The sequence below is a fragment of the Drosophila busckii genome, chromosome X (assembly GCF_011750605.1).
Source record: "Drosophila busckii strain San Diego stock center, stock number 13000-0081.31 chromosome X, ASM1175060v1, whole genome shotgun sequence".
Taxonomy (NCBI): domain Eukaryota; kingdom Metazoa; phylum Arthropoda; class Insecta; order Diptera; family Drosophilidae; genus Drosophila; species Drosophila busckii.
In genome coordinates this window covers 18,345,416-18,367,830 of record NC_046608.1, presented here as the reverse complement: position 1 = coordinate 18,367,830, position 22,415 = coordinate 18,345,416, and the positions used below count along the sequence as shown (strand labels likewise).

The 22,415-nt window shown below is 39.4% G+C and overlaps 3 protein-coding genes across 5 annotated transcripts; all 3 read left to right on the top strand.

Annotated features, from left to right (window-relative positions):
• The first annotated feature begins 42 nt into the window (after positions 1–42).
• On the top strand, positions 43–860 carry LOC108606639 (mitochondrial import inner membrane translocase subunit Tim29). Its single transcript, XM_017996935.1, has 2 exons — positions 43–127; positions 202–860. Exon 2 carries the CDS (start codon positions 211–213, stop codon positions 790–792), a length of 582 nt encoding a protein of 193 aa, XP_017852424.1. The 5' UTR covers positions 43–127; positions 202–210; the 3' UTR covers positions 793–860.
• A 469-nt stretch (positions 861–1,329) lies between these two features.
• Positions 1,330–6,428, top strand: LOC108607128 (sodium-dependent neutral amino acid transporter B(0)AT3). Its single transcript, XM_017997766.1, has 5 exons — positions 1,330–2,685; positions 2,769–3,070; positions 3,132–4,089; positions 4,147–4,350; positions 4,414–6,428. The coding sequence occupies exons 1-5, from the start codon at positions 2,596–2,598 to the stop codon at positions 5,035–5,037; spliced, it is 2,178 nt and encodes a 725-aa protein (XP_017853255.1). The 5' UTR covers positions 1,330–2,595; the 3' UTR covers positions 5,038–6,428.
• Positions 6,429–7,982: 1,554 nt separating this feature from the next.
• Positions 7,983–19,923, top strand: LOC108607226 (glutaredoxin domain-containing cysteine-rich protein CG12206). Of its 3 annotated transcripts, none has more exons than XM_017997903.1 (6): positions 7,983–8,028; positions 9,104–9,412; positions 10,632–12,412; positions 18,813–19,046; positions 19,104–19,169; positions 19,235–19,923. In XM_017997903.1, exons 3-6 carry the CDS (start codon positions 10,832–10,834, stop codon positions 19,406–19,408), a joined length of 2,055 nt encoding a protein of 684 aa, XP_017853392.1. In that variant the 5' UTR covers positions 7,983–8,028; positions 9,104–9,412; positions 10,632–10,831; the 3' UTR covers positions 19,409–19,923. The 3 variants fall into 3 exon arrangements, with proteins under 3 accessions (XP_017853392.1, XP_017853391.1, XP_017853390.1); XM_017997902.1 differs by lacking the exon at positions 7,983–8,028 and adding an exon at positions 8,714–8,968; XM_017997901.1 differs by lacking the exon at positions 7,983–8,028 and adding an exon at positions 8,714–8,972.
• The last annotated feature ends 2,492 nt before the right edge of the window (positions 19,924–22,415 follow it).

Here is a 22,415-nt window from a genome sequence, read left to right as displayed (position 1 = left end):
TTATTTTGCTACGCGCGGGCAGCGCAACTGTTCGCGAACAAGTTCAATTGAACGATACATACGGAACCTGCTCAACATCGATACTTTTGATTCAGCTGTCAGGTTAAATTACTCGGTGTGCTCAAGCGTATGTAACAATTTTATTTTGTTTAATTTTTTTTTGGAATTGCTTAACTTTAATGAAAAACAATACGATTTTAGTGCTGCAACATGCGCTTGCTTAATTTGGGCGTTGGTAAACGCGTTACGGCCTTGCGCGTGCGCTTAGAGGACAAATTTACGTTGCCGGAGCGCTTTAAGGGCACAGTTGTGGAGAAGTGGGCTAACTACTGGAAGGGACTGATGCGCGACTACTCTGAGGTGGCCATCAACGTTGTCAAGGAGTCTTACAACAAGCCCAAGAAAGCGTTGTTCTATGGCGGCGCCACGTTGTTTCTCTACGAGGCTGCCAAGCGTAGTCCAGATCAGGAAGCGTTCAATACATTGATGCGTAACCAAACCAACCGCCTGATAACATTACCTCCAGCACAACAGAATCCAGAATCAGCACAATACATGCTTATGCTGGAGCGTGCTATTAACCATAAGAAACTGCGCCTGCTGCCGCTGGGCATTTGCACAATTGTGTGGGTTGATATGTACGATGAGGATGACTGCACCTATCCGGCTATTTGTGAATACACCACAGTGGGCATGCTGAACTTTCACGAGCGTATTATCGATGTAGGTTTCTGGAACAATTTCTGGCGGCTCAGGTGGAAGATGCGTAACTATGACATTAGCTATCTGTGATAGTGTCTAGACAAAATGTACCTTGTTAAAAATGAGTGTTTGTTACCATAAATTGTACAACGTTCAACGAAAATATACTAAGTAGTCCAAGTGTTTGCTTAAAAAACAAATAATGTTCGAGTCAGCTGTTTCTGCATTTGGCGGCCTGCTGCATTTCGAATTCAAGTCGATATCGCAGTTATCGGTCTGCCGCCGCAATCTATCTTGGTGCGCATTTTAATGCGTAGTATAATTTTAAGCTTGTAGCTTGCGTGTGTAAAATGTAATTAAAAAGACACCCACATGTTTGCCTTTAATTATTAAATTACTTTTTCATCCGCAGACAAATAAACTACCACATACAATGGCAGTAAGCTCAACAGCTGTTTTGTGTGTGCTTTGGCCTCATTTGTTGGTGTTTGGCCAGTTGGAAGAGTTTTGTTTACACAAACCTTTAGTCGTGCCTTTCGTCCGCCCCCTCAAGTGTATGGCCGTCTCATTCTAATTGGCGCTCGCTGCGCTTTATTGTTTGTATGCGCGCGCACTCAATTGAGCAGCGACAGCAACTTCTGGCATTTTATCCTGTCCGCTCAACAGTTTCCTGTCAACGTCCTGCAGCAACAGCAGCAGCAGCAGCAGCACGGCGTGTCCTTACGTCACATTACAAAGCACACATACATATATACATTTTGTTGATTAGTTTATCAACGTTCGCAGGCATATTTACACAGTTAACGCACACATAGATACAAAAAGGACACAAAAAGGACACAAAGGCAGCGGACATATTTTCCACTTGTATGTGTGTTAAATGATGAACCGCGAGAATGGCGCATAATAAAGTGTAATGCCTGGGCCGCCCACCTGCCAGGCACGTGCTGTAAAATCTACTGTGTGTGTGTGTGTGTCCTCCCACTCAACTTGAGCAGCAGTTATATAAGGCCAACGAATTTGCCTAAACACACATACACCCATACATACACACAGACAGCAAAGTGAGCAAAAAGCTAATGGTAATCAAAATTCATAAACTCTTTTATTACGTCCTAATTGCTGCAGCGTAAAAACAACGTTTTATTGAAAGCAAAATTAACAGCGCACATACATTAGAGGCAGCCACATTAGCTACTACTGGATGGCATCTATTTACCGTTGTGTGCTACGCTTATTATCAATTATTGTGTGTATGCGTGTAAGCTCTTGTCGTGATTGATTTATTATTGTCACGCATTGCAAATAGTTGTCAGGAGTGTCCTTGTGGCTGCCATTCTAATAATGCACTAAAACCAATTTGTCTGCATGATTAATCTATGCATGCACGTCAATCGACGACGACACATTTTTTATTATTACTTTTTTGGGCTGTGACGTAAGACGTATGGTTGAGTTTTACTCAACAAGTGCTTCAGAAAGTTTATTATAAGTGCCACAGCACTAAAAGTGTACGCCAAGGCAGCTAAAAAACTGATGCTGAATGCTGCAGCGTAATAAAATTAAAGCTGAAAACAGTTTGTGCTTGGAATTTAAACTAATTGAAAGTGCAATCTTTTAGCTAACTAATAGTGATGCTTGCATTTGGCTCCAATAAGTATGCAACGAAGCATGTCGATTGATACTTTAGTTACGTGAATCGCACACACTCACACAAGCATATGCACACACATACGCACAAAAGAAACGCACACACACGCACACACAAAGCGAACGCAATTGGTATTTGTGTTTAGCACTTTGAGCGCACACACACACAAATTAAAAGCGATTAATTTAATTAACTCTGAAACAAAACTTTTGAAAACTACGTAACGACGTAAAATCAACAAAATGGCGAACACAGCACAATTACTGCGACGTCAAAGCTCGCGCGACATTGTGCTCAAAAGCCAGAAGAGCATTGATCAGCTGGAGCTAAGAGTAAGTGACAATAATATAATTAAGAAATGTATGCACTTGAGTTTGCAATTAATTGTTGTCCTAATTGAATTTCACTTTTGCAGGAGCTGCGCGGACGCTTGGTGCCCAAGGAACATGGCGTTAGCCATCATCATCACACATCGCTGCATCAACATCATCAGCCGATGTATGGCGCCACAAATCAGGGCTTTATGTCAGATGCATTTGATGAATCATCGGAGCTGGAGCAGGAGCCCGCCTTTGGCTCAGAGGCAAGCACCAGCAAAGCTAAGGCAGAGATTCTTGCAGCGGCAGCCGAACAGCAGGACATTGTTGAAGGCGAAAAGGAGGGCGAGGAGCGTGAGAGCTGGGACAGCAAAATTATGTTTCTATTGGCCACCATAGGGTGAGTGGATGCATATATAGTATATGATTGATTTGTTATGCTTTCTAACTTTCTAACGCAGCTATGCTGTGGGCTTGGGCAATGTCTGGCGCTTTCCCTACTTGGCGCAAAAGAATGGCGGCGGCGCTTTTCTGGTGCCCTACTTCATTATGCTCTGCGTACAGGGCATACCCATTTTCTATTTGGAGCTGGCCATTGGTCAGCGCTTGCGCAAGGGCGCCATTGGCGTGTGGAGTCAAGTGTCGCCCTATTTGGGCGGCATTGGCATCTCCTCGGCCGTTGTTAGCTTCATTGTGGCGCTTTACTACAACACGATTATCGCCTGGTGCTTGATCTATTTGCTGCACAGCTTCGAGTCGCCGCTGCCCTGGGCTGACTGCCCTACGCGTCTCTACAAGAACTTTACCTACGATCATGAGCCGGAGTGCGTGGCCTCATCGCCCACGGCGTTCTATTGGTATCGCACCACTTTGCAGTGCTCGGAGAGCGTCGATATGCCGGAGAACTTCAATTATCACATGGCCATTGCTTTGATTGTCTCCTGGTTCTTGGTCTACATATGCATGGTGCAGGGCATTACCTCGTCGGGCAAAATTGTCTACATGACCGCCATTTTTCCCTATGTGGTGCTCATTATATTTTTCTTTCGCGGCATTACGCTCAAGGGCGCCGCCGATGGAGTTGCGCATTTGTTTACACCGCGCTGGGAAACGCTGCTGGATCCAGTTGTGTGGCTGGAGGCCGGCACACAAATATTCTTCTCGCTGGGCTTGGCTTTTGGCGGCTTGATTGCCTTCAGCTCCTACAATCCGGCGAACAACAATTGCTATAGAGATGCCATCTTGGTATCGCTCACCAATTGCGGCACTTCCATGTTTGCTGGCGTCGTAGTCTTCTCGGTTATTGGCTTTAAGGCTACGGCTACGTTTGATCGCTGCACCGAAGAGCGCGCCTCCCTGGTATTCCAGAATCGCACCAGCAATTTGCCCATTTGTGATCTGCAGAAGGAACTGGCCAATGTAAGCGTCCAAGCATTCCATGCATAGTTTAAATTTAATGCTTTTTTGTCACTTTAGAGCGCCTCAGGCACTGGACTGGCATTCATCATTTTTACGGAGGCCATCAATCAATTTCCAGGCGCACAGCTCTGGGCTGTGCTCTTCTTTCTCATGCTGTTCACCCTGGGCATTGATTCGCAGTTTGGCACGCTAGAGGGCGTTGTTACCTCGCTGGTGGACATGAAACTGTTTCCCAATATGCCCAAGGAGTACATAGTGGGCGTAAGCTAATCCAACTGCCTTTTGTTAAGCCAACTTATTATTGCTTTTGTTTTTTTTTGGCAGGCCCTGTGCCTCTCCTGCTGTCTCATATCCATGTGCTTTGCCAATGGCGCCGGCAGCTACATCTTTCAGCTGATGGACAGCTTTGCCGGCAACTTTCCGCTGCTGATCATTGCGCTCTTCGAGTGCCTGGCCATTAGCTATATCTATGGCGTGCGTCGCTTCTCGGATGACATTGAAATGATGACGGGCTCCAGGCCCAGTTTCTATTGGATGTTCTGCTGGAAGTATTTGTCACCCGCCGCTATGGTGACCATACTAATGGCCTCGCTGTATCAGCTGGTGACCGATGGCAGCAGCTATCCGGCCTGGATTGCAGCCCAAGGTGCCACACAGTCCATGGAGTGGCCACATTGGTGCATTGTCATTGCCTTTATACTCATCTTCTCCTCCATACTGTGGATACCCATTGTGGCCGTGCTGCGTCTGTGCGGCATTAAGGTCGTTGAGGATACCGATCCCGCCTGGTTCCCAGAGGCGGAGCTTAAGGAGGTGCATGGCATTGTGCCGCACGAGCCCACTGAGCTGGAGCGCAGCATTTTCTGCTTCAACATGGACGGCACGGAGGGCATGTGCTGTCCCAAGTATGGACTGCCCGAGAAGTCGCTCGAGGAGGAGGAGGAGTAAATTCCAAGCCAATACCCCATCACAATAACTGTAAATATGGACAATAACTGAATCCACAATTCGCTCATCCGATCCACAGCAGCGTCGGTATGTATTAAATACGTTTGTATGTTCCCTAAGACTGCTCGCAAAATAACAATAACAAAAAGACAATTTAATTAATTTCGTTTAGTTTGTAGTAAGAGAATCCGCAAGAAAATTAAAGCAAATGAAAACTACGCGCGGTTTCAATGAAACAATAGCTAACCAAACTATATACAATGTTAATGATAACAGCTAAACTAATTATTTTACTGCATAGTTAATATACGCAATGCATAACTTAGTTAGCGACGATAATATATAACAAAACATATCCGAATATTTCATTCCCAACACTGGGGCAAGTGCAATGCTCAGAAATCGCCTCGTGCGCTATTTAATTTTTGTTTTGTTTAGCGAATTGAGATTGCTGACTATAACTAATAAACAATATATGTATGTATACCTATTTAATAATAATCATACAATATCATATTACATTATACGATTGTGTGTTGAGCATTTAGTTTTATGTTTAATCCAACAATATTTTGTGGGCTTGTGTTTTTCGAATCTGTGACAATATCTTCAAGTGCTATTTTTATGTACCATATAAAATAATAATATAATCGTAAGCAATCATAGCATATCTTTTATGTTTAGATTATAAACGAATTCAATGCAATGCTGTATACCACCAGAGAAACGTCAGAAATATAATAGCAGAGACATAGCCATATGCATATGCTTATATACTACTATATACACATGATATATGTATCTGAACGTTAACGTATTATATCATTTAATTGTTGTGATTAAGCTTTCTATGTTGTTGTTGTTATGCCAAAACTTATTGCATATCGACTAATTCCCATAACGAACACAAATCTATCAAAAAAAAAAAAAAAATCTGAGTGTAAAATTTGTTGCCGTTATACGATTAATTCTAAATATCAAGCAAATTATAGATATCTAAATGTCTAGCTGTGTAATGCGCAAACTATAATTCAAAGTTAATATGCTCTTGCCATAAAACTTGACTGCGCTGATTATAAACATAATTATTATATATCAAGCAGTTTATGTTTTAGCTACAGCAAGAGTATTGTCGACTATTAGCAGTAATAACTTAACTTAACAAAAGGTGATAAGAGCCAGCAATACATACATACGTATATCCATAGTTTTGAGTTAAACTAACTAGCTATATAATGCTACATTAATGATATATGTGTATATATTTAACACGCATGCTCAAAAACGAAGCCGTTCAGCTAACTAAAACCGATTAATTCTAATAGCTATAGAGCACATAAAAATTAAATTTATTATATGCATATACATATTTTTTGTGTGTTAAACATAACTTTCAAAATACCATAAGATTTAACATTTATTTATGGTATACATATTTATACAAAAAAGGGATTTTCTTATATACATTATACATAGTACTGTATCAAGTGTTATAAATGTTGACAATAATTATGACAGCTGTTTTAAAAGTATACTAGCGTAATACTAGCGTAACCCCAAAAAAACAAAATAATGAAAATTCCAGCCCACAGTTTACATAACAAGTATTGAAAAAAAACTAAATACAAATTATATATTTAACTTAAAACGTTAAATTCTTACATACTTATATATGAGTGTATTTCTAAATTTAATTTCCAAGCATTGATACTATATGTGTATAACATAAATTATTTTGTTTGGTTTTACCAATAATTCACATAAATCGACAATAAAGCAACAATTGTGTAAAAAGTTAAGCAATAGTGTAACTAACTAACTAACTAATTCTTGGAAGCAAACAAAACTTTGATTAGCTCGTACATCAACTTGACGCTTGACGCATGCCTAACGGTAAAAACTTTAACAGTGACTGCAAATTACTTGTCCCTCTGTCCCTTGCTGCTGCTGCCTGTGTCTGGCCTTGCTGCTGACCGCAGCGATGCGCAACAGGCGGAAATGTTTATCAAGTATTGGCCAAGTGACCAGCAGCAACAGCAGCAGGCTAGACCCACAGACAGCTAGGCGGGTAACCAGGTAGTCAGCTTGCATGTTAATATGTGTATTTGAGACTGATAAAGAGCCAACGTACAGTGTCTTGGACAAAGAGCTTGCGCATCAAATTAGCGGAAAATTACAACTTCCATACAGGTAAGCGTGTGTTTGTGTGTGTGTGTGTGCGGAATCCGTTGCGCTTACATTGCTTTTATGCATAGTAAATTTTATAGACTATATTTTAAACTATGATTTGCATAAAGCTTATTTATGCTTGCACGTAAGCTCAAATCAATTAAAATTACAATTAAAACGATTGCTGCAATAACTTATCAATATATGTATGCATGTTAAAATTCTTCAGTTGTTTTCTTAATTACAGCCAACACCTGCAAACAAATTGCTGGCATAGTTTCTTTTGTTTATGTTGACTGCGGACAGACAACAACAACAGCCACGATTGATCTATGCTCATAACAGCGACATGTTAAATGCTAAAGTCAACAGCGGCAGCGACGCGCGCTGCGCTTAGGCAGCGCACTGCAACCTTAAGACAACCTTAAGCTCCAAAAACAACAATGTTTAGTTTAGAAAAGAGAAATAAAGCGAGAGCGAGAGCGCCATCAAGCATTGAGCCATGCCCAGTTATATATGTAACATACATACATATATTTATGTACATGCATATGTATGCATGTATGCGAGCAGGCGAAATAAATGAAATAGCTGAGACGAATGCCGCAAAAGTCAACGTTTATATGAGGCCGACAGTGGTATGCACAGTGGTGTGATGTTGTGCCAAAATACTAACAACTGGTTTGTGTGTGTCTCTCTCTCTCTCTCGCTCTTTCTGTCTCTTTGTTTCGTTTCAGGCGCCAGCATTGTTGCAGGTGCAGCTCGGGGGCAAAACAGCAACAAGTTTTTACGCTTTAACGCTGATTCTTAAGTGTCTTTGCGGTAAGCTTCATCAATTTTAATTTTGGCAAGAGCTTTGAATGTTGTCTGCAATTTAAAAGGCAAGCGTGATAAGCTTATTAGAAATATGCAAATGCATAAACATTTGAAAAACGATTGGGAAATATTATTTGTAAGCCATTTAGAAAGTATAGTTTATGAAGTTATGTTAAACCGGTTCGCGTATGAAACATTTGTTTCATTTAAGTTTACATTACATATTACACGTGCACCTGCTTACACTTTTCAAGCATTTTTGTGTCACTGTGCGGCTGCAAACAATTAACTTTGCCAACAAACGAGTACTCCAACAATTACAACAACAACAACCACAATGGATTGCAAGTAGGTGCATAGCATGCTAAAGTAGTGATGAGCGCCCAGGCAAAAGCAAAAGCAAAAGAAACGGTTATAGAGACGGTGTGCGAGAAGTGTAAAGTGGAGAGCGGAGAGCGGCGCGCGCGTCGTCGTCGCTGTTGGCAGCGCAGCGCGCCTGTGCACACGTAAACAAATTCTCAGCTTTGCGCTGCTGTGTGGCTCTGTTCGCTGCCTGCGTCGGCGCAGCGTTTATGACTGCTGTTAGCTTTCGTTGTTTTTGTTAGTGCTTCAAGTAATTTCGTTGCTGCTGCTGCTGCTTGAAAGCAAAAATTAAACAACAACAACAGCAGCAGCCGTCAGCAGAAAAAAATAAACTTAAAAAGCAACAACAACAACAACAACAACAACAAAATCCCTGGCCAAAACACGCCAACCCAACACGACTTTGTTGCTGCGGTTTTCAGTTTTCAGTTGGCAGCGCGATTTTGAATGAGTTGTACGCGTCGAGAGTTCGTGCAGTCGTCGCCCACAAAATCCTAAATCCCAAAACAGAAACCAGAAAAGTGTTGAGAATTCGTTTGCGTCTGCCGTGTGCGTGCTCGTGCGTGTTTGTGCGTGTTTATGCGTATGTAAGCCTCGCCTCAAACGCCCGCAAGCTGCACAAGTTTTATTTTCAAATTTTTTTTGTTAATATTTTTTTTATAACTATTTTGTTGCTGTTGCGTTTGGCTTCTTTTTTTTTTTGATATTTGCGTGCAAGTTTTTTGTGCAACAAGCGGCAACTGCAATATTTTCGAGCTCTGAAGGCTGCACGCTTCAAATAATTTTTAACTGGACATCAACTGGTCAAAATCGACAACAACAGCAACAAGTACAACAACATTGGCAGGTTCAAGTGCAACCAGTTGGCAATTACCAGTTAGCCAGCTCAGCTCCCAACTCCAGGCTCAAAGTCACAAATTGACTAAGAGACGAAGCAAAAAAAAAAAAAAATAATTTCAAAACCAAAAACACATAAATAAATAAAGATTCCGAAATACCCCGCGGGCACAGTTCTCCACTCTCGAAGGTAATTCAAATGTAAATCTTGTTCTTAACAGCTTTTTTTTTAAATACACTTACTAAAAAATTCGGGTATATGCGTTAATTGCAGCAGCAGGGCAAAATGTATACTAAAAATTAAAAAAAAAAATTGCTGCAAAAAAAAATAAGTACAAAAATAATTGAACGCATTAATAATTAATTTTTTTAGAATTCTTGGAACTCTTTTCCAGTTATAAACTCCTATTTAAAATATAGTTTTATAAACTTAGCAACAATGTTAAAAATAATTAGCTGAAAATAAGTTGTACAAAAATATTGAAAGCATTAATATAAATTATAAAATTATAAAAAAGAAATTTTTAGCACTTTTTGAAATATTTAAAATATAGTTAATTTTAACTAAAGTTTTCTAATTTCAAAAATATTACAAAATTTGTTGCTGCTGAAAAGGAGTTGTAAAAAAATAATTGAACGCATTAATATAAATTTGTATTTCTTTAAAGCTAAAGATTCTAAAAATATATTTAAAGGATTTGTACAACTTTCTTTTGAGCTCAAATTCCAATGTTGACCTTTTAAAAATTACAAAAGCAAATGCAGTTGCAATAAATGATTTACATAAATAATTAAATATAAAGCATTTTAAAGCTAATTAAGCAAATGGCTTAGCATAATAATAAATTGCTAAAATCTATAAATAATATACAGCAAATTCAAATTTAAAGCGTAACGATAAGTCGTTGCCAGCTGCTTTTTAGCATCTTTTATTTTTTTAATACATTGTGGCTTGTGTTGCTGACAGCATTCTTTTCAGATTTGTTGCTTTTTTTTTATTTTGTGTGCCATTATTCAGATGATTATTGTTTTAGATATATCTTTGAGGTTGTTGTTGTTGTTATTGGTGTCGCAGCTGGTTCTTCTGCTCTTTGTTCGGTTTGCTGGTTTTGGCAAAATGCTTTTAACATTTATTATTATTATGCCATGTGAGCAGAGGAGCCAGCAGCAGCAGCAGCAGCAGCAGCAGAAGAACATCTCTTGGCCAAAGCGGCGCTTTGGCTTAAATGTCAAGCTCATGCTGCGAGGCAGCAACAGCAACAGCAGCAACCAGTTGGTGAGTTGGCCAGTCAGCCAGTTGGCCAACTCATGTAGGTGTAGTGGCATTCCAAACTAACTCTCTCTCACTCACTCACTCTCTCTCTCTCTCTCTCACTCGCACTAACTAAATGTTTGCTCTTTTGTTGCAGCTGTATCTGCATGCGGCCAACTAACTGTAAAATGCGCTGTGCAATGGTCAGCGGTAAATAGTAACAAGTGGAAATAGCACAAACTTGCAACCTGACAGCAGCAGCAGCAGCAGCAACCATCAAGCAGCAACCAACAGCTCAAGTCAACAATTGCATAAAAATTTGAAATTAGATATTGGCGGCTGCCTCAAATTACACAAATGCTGTTGCTGCCGCCGCCAGAACCAATGGCAACAACAGTGACAACAGCAGCAGCAACAACTGCAAACATGCAACAGCAACATCAACAGCAACAGCAGCAGCAGCAGCAAAGGCCGTTGCGCGGTATTTCAATAATAATTGAAGCTGATCAGCAGTCAAACAGCAATGACAACAACAACAGCAACATTGCTGAGGACGAAAAGTCGCTCAAGTCACAGCAGCAACTGTTGCTGGCATTTGGCGACAGTGATAACAACAACGATAGCAACAATTTGCAGCAGAAGCTGCAAGCTGAGCAGGCAGACAGCAAAGTGGATTTTGAAACTAGTTACAACACAGCAGCAACAACAGCAGCAGCAACAACAACAACAAAATTATATCCACAGCTGTTGTTGCGCATTGGCCAAACTGAGGCCGAGGTTGAGGCTGTAGCTGCAACTGAGGCGCCAACAGCAACAACAACAACAACAACAACGACGATTATCAGTTGCAATGTTGCCGATGATGTTAGAAACGTGTTGCTGCCAGCAGCAGCAGCAGTCGCTGGAGAAATTGAAGAGAGCAACACCAATGCTAGTCAGCCAACATTAGTCGAACACGCAGCAGCAGCAGCATCGAGTGCATCGACCGAAACAGAAACTCAAACTCAAGCTCAAACAGTTGCCAACAGCTCGCCGCAGCACACGGTCAAGATACAAATCGCTAATGCGCAAAGCAAACAAGAAGCAACAAACAAACAATACGGCAAACAAATAAGCGTTGTCAAGCTGAACGACAGTCAAAGCGACAGCGCGATGTTGTTGCAGCAGCAGCAGCAGCAGCAACAGCAGCAGCCACAAGCTGCAGCTTATCAGCTTTGCTATTTGGTGTCCAGCGGGCAGTATTCGCCCTGCGAAACGCTCGACAGCGGCACTGGCAGCGATTTGGAGAGCAAATCGCCCAGCTCGAGCAGCAGCCAGCAGCCCAAGCTGGAGCTGCATTTGAAGACAACACGCATACGCGTTAATAGCGGCAGCAAGCTCAAAGGCAAGGGCAATCATTTGCGCGCTTACAGCTTAACCGACAGCGAGGAGTGCGAGGATGAGAGCAGCTCGTCGCTCAGCTGCGATTCGCTGCATTCGAATGAGGCAGCGTCGCTTAAGCTCGGCGCCGCTTTGCTGCCCACCTCACTGCTGCGCGACATACGCGATCGCGAGCGTGAACGCGAGCGCGACTGCGAACGCTTAAGAACGCGCGCGCGTCAGGAATCGCTGCGTCCGACGCTCAAGCTGCGCGTCGAGCCGCTGCAATATGAAGCCGATCAGTTCTACAATTTCCATATGAACGAGCATGCAAACTGTCGCAGCTTTGGCGCCAGCTCGCCGGACTATGCGCAGTTTGAGAGTGAGCAGCAGGACGAGCGCGAGGATGCCTTTGCCGGCTACAAGGATATGCGACGCAATGCAAATGCCGCCGCCGCCGCCGCCGCCGCCGCCGCCAGCTCCACCATTCGCTCCGCCAAGGGCACAGTGCGTGGCGTCAAGAATCGTGTGCGCAATGGAGTAGCCACGTTCTTGCAACTGCAGCAGCCAAATGTCAAGGTAAGTGCACAGGCAAATCATTAAAAAAACAACAGTTATATATAACTGTGAATTAATTAACAAAGTTAAGCAGCTGCTTTCAATTTATTTAATCAATCAGCATTTTATTGTTGCTATAAATTGTATTTATTTAAAGCGCTTTGAGTAAAGTAAAGTTTTAATTTCTGTTGAGTCATTTTCACTGCAATTTTGTGTAATTTTTATTTAGATTATTGCTCTTGCTATTATTAAATAATAAACTCATTACGCATACAAATGAACAACGAACTTTTATGTTCACGTTTTGCTTATAAAATTTAAAAAGATGTTTATAATTTATGCTTTAATTGCTTATGAGCAATAGTTTATTAATTTTTACTTTAATTTTTGCATAATTTGTTTACAAAGAAATTTTTACATTTTTGCTTTTGCTTTTATTAAATAATAAACTCGATGCGCAATTTAAAAACAACGAATTTTTATGCTTATAAAATAAGAAGCTAAATTTATGCTTTAATTGCTTGTGCGTAATATTAAGTAATTTTAGTTTAATTTGATTACTTATGAGTTACAAATTTAATTTTTTATTTTTCTTATTAATTTTTTGCATAACACTCCAATGCTTATTTTATTATGCATATTTTCGAAGCTCGTTTTTATTTAAAAGGTTAAAACATAGCTGAGTCATTTAGCTGTTGCTAATTTGTAATGCAAAGTGGGTTAAAATTTAAAAATAATATAAAACATTTATGAGTGCAGCAAATATTTGTTTATGTTAGTCACAAGCTAAACAGTTGCTTTAGTTATTGTTGTTGTTGTTGTTATTGGGAAAGTTTCAACACTAAACTTGAAGCGCAGTCTGAGTCTGAATTGGAGTCGTAAACTGAGTCAGAGTCAGTCAGCTGTCGAGTTGAGTGTGTGGGCGTTTGTTTGGCTTGCTGACACACACACACACACACATTATGCAATGCATGTGTGTTAGCTTTTGCGCCAGCTTGTCTGCCTAAAAATCTTGCATTGTCTGCAATCTTCTGTTTACAATCTTCAGCTACAATAAATAAATAAATAAGCAACAACAACAACACCCACAAGTGTTTTATATTGTGAAAGCTTTGAATTGTTGTTGTTGTTTTTTTGATTTATTTGCAGAACATAGCGCATTGATGTACCGTTAAGTAGCCTCATATGTCACATACGCCCCGTTGTACATTTGTGAAAGCCTCCGACTCAGATCACAAATATGGGCAGCTGAATTTCCATATGCCAAACATTTTCGTTGCCATTTACTGAGAAAGTCTTTTATTTTTTTTTGGGCTTGGCTTCTTTTTTTATTTGTTGCTAGCGGAAGTGGTCAAGATAATTAGTTTGGCTACAAATTAAATGCTGAACTGCCAAAGATGTCAGCGATAAATGTGCACCTAAATGAACACCCAAAACCCCCCCACACCCCACCCCACCCCCCACTCAGCAGCGAGTAGCAACTAATTGCAGTTGCGTGCGCTTAATCAGTTACTTTTGATTTCAAAGCGCTTTCTTTCAGTTGAAAGTTCTTAATAAGCAACAGACAGCAGCGCTTAGCTGCCTAAAGAGCTTACAGCTTGATTTCTATTTTAACTCGAATGTCTCGAGACTGCGGCTGCGACTGAGACTGAGCCCTGAGCTGCGCTCTTAATTGTGAAAGTAATTGTTTATTTAATTGTTTATGCTGGCAGCTTGACTGCAGAACTTTGCCCAATTTATTGCTTAAAATGCATAAATTGTTGCTTAGTTAAAAATAATTTAACAAGCTTAGTTACAATAATTTAAACCCAACAACCCAAACGTTACCTGTGAGCTACTTGAATTTTTATCGTTTCTTTTATTATTTGCTGCTAATTCTTCGATATTACAGTAGTTTTATATGTTTACTTAAACACTGAAAAAAATTGTTGTGAAATTCTGAGACTTTTTTTTATAAAGTGCGTGATTTACTTATAAAATTAATATGAAAAGTTTAGAAGTAGAAATGCAATATTGTTAATAAATGATTTAACTAAGTTATGTTAAAGTTAAATTTAATTTTTCAAATAATTTACATACGCTAGCGCCCAAAATGGTGGGCGTGGCGACTTGAAATTTTGCTCAAATACTTCTTCGACCAAAAGAATAAATTTAAAAAAAAAAGTTTAATTCTTTAGGCAACGAGTTGGGCTCGAAAATGTTAAATTGCTGATAAATAAGCAAGCAAACTTTAACAACAATTTATTTATTTACAATTAATAAACAAATAGCTAATTTTGTATTTCATTTGTTTGTCATACACTTTAGCTATGAATTTTTTTTAAAAAATACAATGCATGGCAAATTTTTTGTCATTGTTATTTAAAATAAACATAGTGTTTATTATTTTTTTTTGTAAGCTTACATTTATTTATTAAAAATATTTAACATGCATAATTAAGCAGCCAATTTGTTTGTTAGTCGCTCTAATTAAGCAGCTTAATAGTTAATTAAATTAAACATTTTGTTTATGCACATTTGTATATTATTATTAATTTACTACGTTTTGTTTATGTTTTGTTTAAATTGAGCGCATTTGAAGTTTTCAAATTCAGGCATTTGGCCCTGGCGGCGACTTCATGACCATGTGACCTATTTTATTTATATTTGGGTATAGTATTATTTGAAAGCCGTTATTAACAATAGGCAGCGCCAATTGCAGTGTTATTGAAATTGCATTAAACACGCGCCAAGCGAATTGGCCAGTCATGCAGCCACAGCTGAGAGCTAAGAGCTAAAGATACAGATACATTTGTATCTCAGTGTGTAATGCTGACGCGTCTGTTTCGCTTAGCCAATTGAATTGAACAAAGGCCTACAAAGGCCGCAATACTAAATGGCATAAATAAATAAATATATATACATAGATATGGCTAAGTTGACTACAACCCAAAGCCGATTCGCGGCTCATTATGTAAACTTTCATTTTCTTAGTTTGTAATATTTCGTCAATGGCTACAACCTACATGCATATGCTAAATATAAACGCAAATTAACTAAATTATATTTTAATGGCCTCAACTCGTTTGCGCGCTCGCTCAGTGGGGCGGGGTGGTGGGTTGGGGGTTTGGCCATAATGTATGATTAGATTGTCAGCTGGATTTATTGTTGATGCGCATAATTAGCATGTTGGCCACTCTTTATCATTGTAATTTGTCTTGCCTACTTCTGTCCGTCCGTCTGTCCGTCCGTCTGCTTCTTCTTTAACATAGTTTGAGGCTTTTATGTTTCTTTCTTATTATGCAATCGCCACAAACGATTGTTTCATCAGCTCTGCGCAGATTTTTATTGATTCCGAGCCTCTCAAGGTCAACAACGCCAATTTAATGTTGAATTTATGCAAAAACATAATTCATGGCATTATAAAAAATATTGAAAAAAAAACAAGCATTTGGGCTGATAACATCATCCATTGTTTTGACTTTTGAACTTTTGTGGCAAATAATAAATAAAATGCATAAAATGATGTATGTTGAAACGAATCGATTAATTTCGTAGCGTTTAATGTTTAATTTATGCAGTAAATTGGAAACTCAGACGCGTTTTGAAATATTGACATACAAAGAACTTGAGACAAGGCAACAAAAAACATAAAAAAACACAAAAAGTTGCGCGTAAATAAATAAAGTTTATAAGCTGCAGCAATTAAGGCTTAGTTTATGTATTAAGCAAGCGTTTAAGACGCTTATTGAAATATTGAAACAAATAGTTAAAGAATTGCTTAATGCTGAATAAACTAAATTGATAAAATATATAAAGCTTAAAACATAAACTAAACTAATTAATAAAATATATAAAATATACATTAAACGTTTAATATTCAATACGTAATGTGTATAGGATTTGAAATATCAAAACAAATATAAACTTTAAAAATGATAAAATCAAATGTAGCTGCATAAAATATAAAAAATTAATGCTTACTCTAATGCTTAAGCTGCGCTTTGAACTATTTGAAACAAACAGAACCAAGTTGCTTGCTTTAGTTTACTTTAATGCCAAATTTTAATATTTAATAAAGTTGCATATTTTGTGCCTTCTTGGCTCAGAAGTTTTTTCTAATGCTGCGCTCAACTTTCTCTGGGAAAGTCAAATGTTTGTCAAGCGATCTTCAAATTGTAATCTACGTAAAACGTTGAGCTAGACTAATGAGCCTCGTTAGGCAACAATTTGGCTTAAGACATAATAATAATAAACTTAAAATAAAATAGCAGCTGCTTTTTTTTTTGTGTTTTTTTTTCTGTTTTTTGCGGGTGGCGTGTGCATGCAAAGTAAAAAATAAATTTGAAATTCGAACGAAAGTGAAAATGAAAATATATTTGACGTGACCAGGGCTGCCAAGTTACCAGTTAGTCAGTTCAGTTTAATGTGGTTTGGTTGGCTCTGTGTGTGATTTGTGGCGCCGCCACGATTGTTTTCATGCAGCAAATACAAATTAAACAGCAGCAGCAGCAGCAACTCGAAAAGTTTGGCGCGTTAGCTGCATTTTAATGTTGATTTGCATTCAGGGCCAAAAGGAAAGCAGCCAATGGGTTTTTGGCTTATTAAAATAACCAATTATTGCCAAATTGAAGCGCAGCGCCCAAGCTCAACACACACACACATAAAATGAAAGTGAAATGTTGCCCCCGGGCGGCGGCTGCTGCTGCTGCTGCGGCCTACGTGTGTGAATTTGTTGTTGTTGCTACTTTTGCTTTTGCCGCTTGCTTGAAATTCAAAACCAAAAACGCAAACGCAACTGCAACTGCAACTGAATCATGAGAACGTGTCAACGTCGCTGAAGCTGCAACTGCAACTGCAACTGCAACTGCAATTGGTGGCGGCAACGCCTTTTGGCTGCACTTGCTTTTTGTTTAAAAGTTATGTGCAGAGTTGAAAGTTATTTTTTTTCTTTCAGCTGCGTGTGCATTGTTTTTTAAATTATTAAGTAATTTTTCAAATATTTTGCATAGCATGCAGATTTCAAAGCAAGTTCAAAGCAAACAATAATAAAATTTAAACACAAAATTTCTTGGCATGCAAAGTGTATTTACATTTAGACTTTCGTTTGGAGAAAATGTTTTTTGGGCCGCTTACGTAATTGTTCAGCCTACAATTGTGACGTATTAATTGAACTTTATGGGCAGCGCAGTCGACGGAGTCGCGCTGATTGAGTCGTGTGAATGTTGCTGCAGTTGCTCACATAATCTCGCTGGATGCTGCGCTTGCCTCGCACGCAGATCTCTGGCCGATTGTCCGTCCATCCTCCAATCGACGCTTGTCGATCGTAAGTGACCTGCTTTCTCTTTTTGCCCACAAACGAACAGAAAAAAAAAAACAAAAAACAAAAATATCTTTCTTAGCTGTTAACAGAGCTAAGCGACCAACAAAAATTTGTAATTTTTTGACTTGTGTGTGTGACTTTTGTATGTCAGTTGTTCTGTTTCGAATGCTGTGGACAACACACACTTAAGGTCAGTTCAAATGGCCTGGGCCAACTTCAAACTTGGGCCTGCAACTGTAGCTAAAACAAGTTTGCTTGGCTGGCTGGGCTGGCTGGCAACGTTTTTATCACTTTACATGGCTTTGAACTTTGCACACGAGAGAGCAACTGGAGATCGCAAATGACGCTTAATGGCAATTAATAATGTACCAGTTTAATATTGGCAGCGTGTTATGTTAAATATGCCAAGTCAAGTTGCAGCTTGCAAAGTCTTATGCAAGTCAATGAGCTGCAATTTGAGAGCAGCGAAATTAATGAGTAGCAATAAATTGAAATTATGCATGAAACAAAAGTTTGTGTAGCAGTTAGCTTTTTGTCTTTATTATGCATAAAGCAGACATAGCTCCACTAGACTTTGATGCTGTAATTTATGGAGCGCATAACTCAAGCTGTCTACGAGTTCAACATTGTCGATTAATCGCTATCGATAGGCAATAGACTGAAACTGAACTCGTTGCAGTTAATTGCGCCGACAACAGTTAAGATTGCCTGCCACTTGCTGTGCGGAATTTGTTGCTGCAAGTGGAAATGGCTGCAATTTCACTTGCCGCCAAAGACCGGATTTTGTGTTTTGTGATAAATGTAAATGTCGTTAGCTAATTTAATGTCCATATTTATGTGCGTTTTTATTTTCTTATAACTACAAGCAATGCGTAATTTTTGTATTGCTGCTGCAATTAAACAATCAACGCATTGCTGGCCAATTGTTAATAATTACCCAACGAATTCAGGTCGACTGCTTAGCTGATTGTTCTAACATTTATGGCCATTCGCTTGCCACGAAACAATCTATTTTCAGTTTTTAAGTTTGCCGCGCAATTAGCACAGCTGCCTAAACTTAAGTTGACTGCTCAAGGTCGTTACTTAAATGTATCATTTATTTATTTTTCGTTTTGTCAGAGCTACAAGGACAAGGATTTGGGCAAGGTGGTGCTCTATACAACCAGCATGGGCATCATACGCGATACGTACGCCAAGTGCGCCAATGTGAAGCAAATTCTGCGCACACTGCTCATCAAGTTTGAGGAGCGCGATGTTTTCATGAGCCTGGAGTATCAGCAGGAGATGCGCGAGCGCATGCAGCAGGACACAATACGCGTGCCGCAGCTTTTTGTTGAAGGCCAACACATTGGCGTAAGTGTGCGCAGTTACTAATTGTTGTTCAACTAATTTGTTATTACCTTTTGCCAGGATGCGGATACTGTGGAGCGTCTGAACGAAAGCGGCGAACTGCGGCAGCTTTTGCGACCCTACAAAGTAAGTGGCTTGCCCCACAGCGTTTACTAACTTGCAACTCATTCTTTCATTCTTTCTTTCTTTAGAGCATTGCCACGGCCTATACCTGCCAGACCTGCGGTGGCTATCGCCTGCTGCCGTGCCCCTCTTGCAATGGCTCCAAGAAGTCGATGCATCGAAATCATTTCACCGCCGAGTTCATGGCCCTCAAGTGCATGAACTGCGATGAGGTCGGACTGGTCAAGTGTCCCAACTGCTAGAGTCGAAATTTTTGTTTACCATAATAATTTATTCTCACTCGCGCAGTTACTCTTGTCTCTCTCTTTTTTTTTTGTGTATTTTTTTTTTACTGCTTTCTGTATTCGTATGTATCATTATTTTTACAAAGCGCAAATGTAGTCGTTTATTATTAACAGTTGTGATATTTAAGACAGTTTGTTGCAAGCTAAGCTTATCGCTTGGCTTGAGAGCAGCTGACGGCGTTGACTTAAAACAAAGCAGTACTGCTGAATAATGAACATACATACACACACACACACATACACATACACATATATATGTCAAATCAAAGATACATGCATATATTCAAATAAAGTTATACAACGACAACAACATTGCTTGTCCTTTTGCCAAGGCGCCTTCTATTTCCATTTATAGCAGCAATTGGTATTAAAATTGCTAAATTTGCCAAGCAGCAGCTGCGTCACATGAATAAGGATTAGGAGTCGGGTCATCCACGCTGAGGACTGCAACATCAGCAATTGTCTTGATTCTAGGCTAGCTAAAATAAATAACTTTATTTAATTGTATCTTTTATATATTATGTATTATAATATGTATTATGTATTTGTATTTTGTGTTTTATGTAACAAAATAACTGTATACAAACTGCAATTACTATGCATATAGCTGATTGACAATAAATAATGAATCTATATGCAATTTAAACAAATGACTTCTTATTTGTTATTAAATATTATATTAAAAAAAAAAAAAAAAAAAAGGGTGCATTTTTTATAGCTCTTGTTCCCAGCATATCCTTTCAATTGCAAAAGGACGTGCATTTTTGACATCCTCGTTATCGAAACTATTGGTCTGCATACCAGGGTATCCAGCATTGCGCAATAAAACTTTGAGCAAGTTCGTTGCTTAAGTCTTTTATTGTTTACATTTCACCAAGGCCAAATTTCACAGTTTTTTAGCTCCTGCTCCTTCGTTATCCTTCCAATTCAAAAAGGATCAACATTTTCGTGCTCCTGGGCATCGAAACTATCGAACTGCATACTAGGATATTCAGAATTGCACAAAAAAATTTCTTGAAAAAATTTACAGGGGGTTAGTCGCAAAATTTGGCCCAAAAACACAAAATGTCCTTTTTCTCCAGAAACTGTAAGGAACTACAAGGATGTCCTTTGGTGTCCAGGTAGTGCTCCTGGAGAGCTTTCAGAATATATATCTCAAAGGACGAATGTCCTTACAGGAGCTGAGAAAACCAGCTGTTTTCGTATACAGAAAAATGGCTATATCTCCCGAATCCTTGACAGGATCAGGACGAAATTGATGCCAAACGATTACTTTTTTGAAGGCCTATCGTGCTGAAAAAGGACATCCGCATTGTCCTTGTAGTTCCGGAGAAAATACGGATTTTGTGTTTTTGGCCACTTTGCTCGCGCCCTGAGGCGAAAATTTTCTAAGTTGATGGACAATTAGATGACCCCATATTGTTTTGATGCAGGTCGGTAGAGTCTCGTCCTGTGAGTGCCAGGAACAAAGAATTTTGTAAATGCGACCTGATCCTGCCGAGATATGGCCAATTTTCTTTAGAGGATTGTCGATGCTTGGCAGCCCTTTGGGGTATGCAATGGATCTTATTGTTGGGTCCAATGTTATTGACCAGGGTCTGGTTGTTGTCTATGCTAATTTTTCATCCTAAAAGTATGCAACACTTTTTGAAGTGCAAGAGTTTTGCAAAAAGTGTTGCCTACTTTCGCGACTGTAAAAAAACCAATCCATTTTTTGCAAAATATCAATCTTTAATAGGCTCTAATTCAGCCAAAGGATGTCCGATCTCAAAGTTTTATGCATTGCTATACTCGTGAGAAGCCTCCCAATTAAACTGCATTGATTATTGGAATGCGCGGCAAAACCATTGATTATTGGAATGCGCGGAAACAACCATTAACTATTGGTCAGCACGGCAGCAACCACTGATTATTGGAATGCGCGGGAACAACCTTTGACTATTGGTCTGCACGACAGCAATCATTGATTATTGGAATGCACGGCAGCAACCATTGATTATGGAAAGCGCGGCAAAACATTGATTACTGGAATGCGCGGCAAAACCATTGATTATTGGAATGCGCGGCAAATACCATTGATTATTGGAATGCGCGGCAACAACCATTGATTATTAGACTGCACGGCAGCAACCATTGAATTTTATTGGAATGCGCGGGAAAACCATTGAATATTGGAATGCGCGGCAAACATTGATTTATTGGAATGCGCGCCAACACATTTGATTATTGGAATGCGCGGCAAAACCAATTGATTATTGGAATGCGCGGCAAAACCATTGATTTATGGAATGCGCGGCAAAAACCATTGATATTGGGATGCGCGGGAAAACCATTGATTATTGAAATGCGCGCAAAACATTGATTATTGGATATGCGCGGGAAACCCGATTGATTAATGGAATGTCGCGGGGAAACCATTGATTATTGGAATGCGCGGGAAAACCATTGATTGTTGGAATGCGCGGGAAAACCATTGAATATTGGAATGCGCGGGAAAACTCATTGAATTTTCGGAATGCGCGGGAAAAACATTGATTATTGGACTGCACGGGCAAAACCATTGATTATGGAATGCGCGGCAAAAAACATTGATTATTGGACTGCACGGCAGCATTTATTGATTATTGGAAATGCGCGGCAAAACCATTGATTATTGGAATGCGGCGCAGCAACCAATGATTATTGGACTGCACGGCAGCAACCATCACGAATTTTCTTAAAAATGGCCAAAAATCAAAAGTTCTAAATTTCAAAATCTAATGATGCAACTTTGTTTCGAGCATCAATACGAGGGTGTAACAGTAAACAGTTGCTTAATCGGTTCATTATTGGCCAAGTTATGACAAAAAAACCAAAGCCGCAAACTTGTGTTTTGTTTAATTTCAAAGATTTGAGAAGCTATGTACAAATATAATTTAGCTACAAGAAGTCCTACAAATATATACGAAAAGCACTCTTTTTTCCT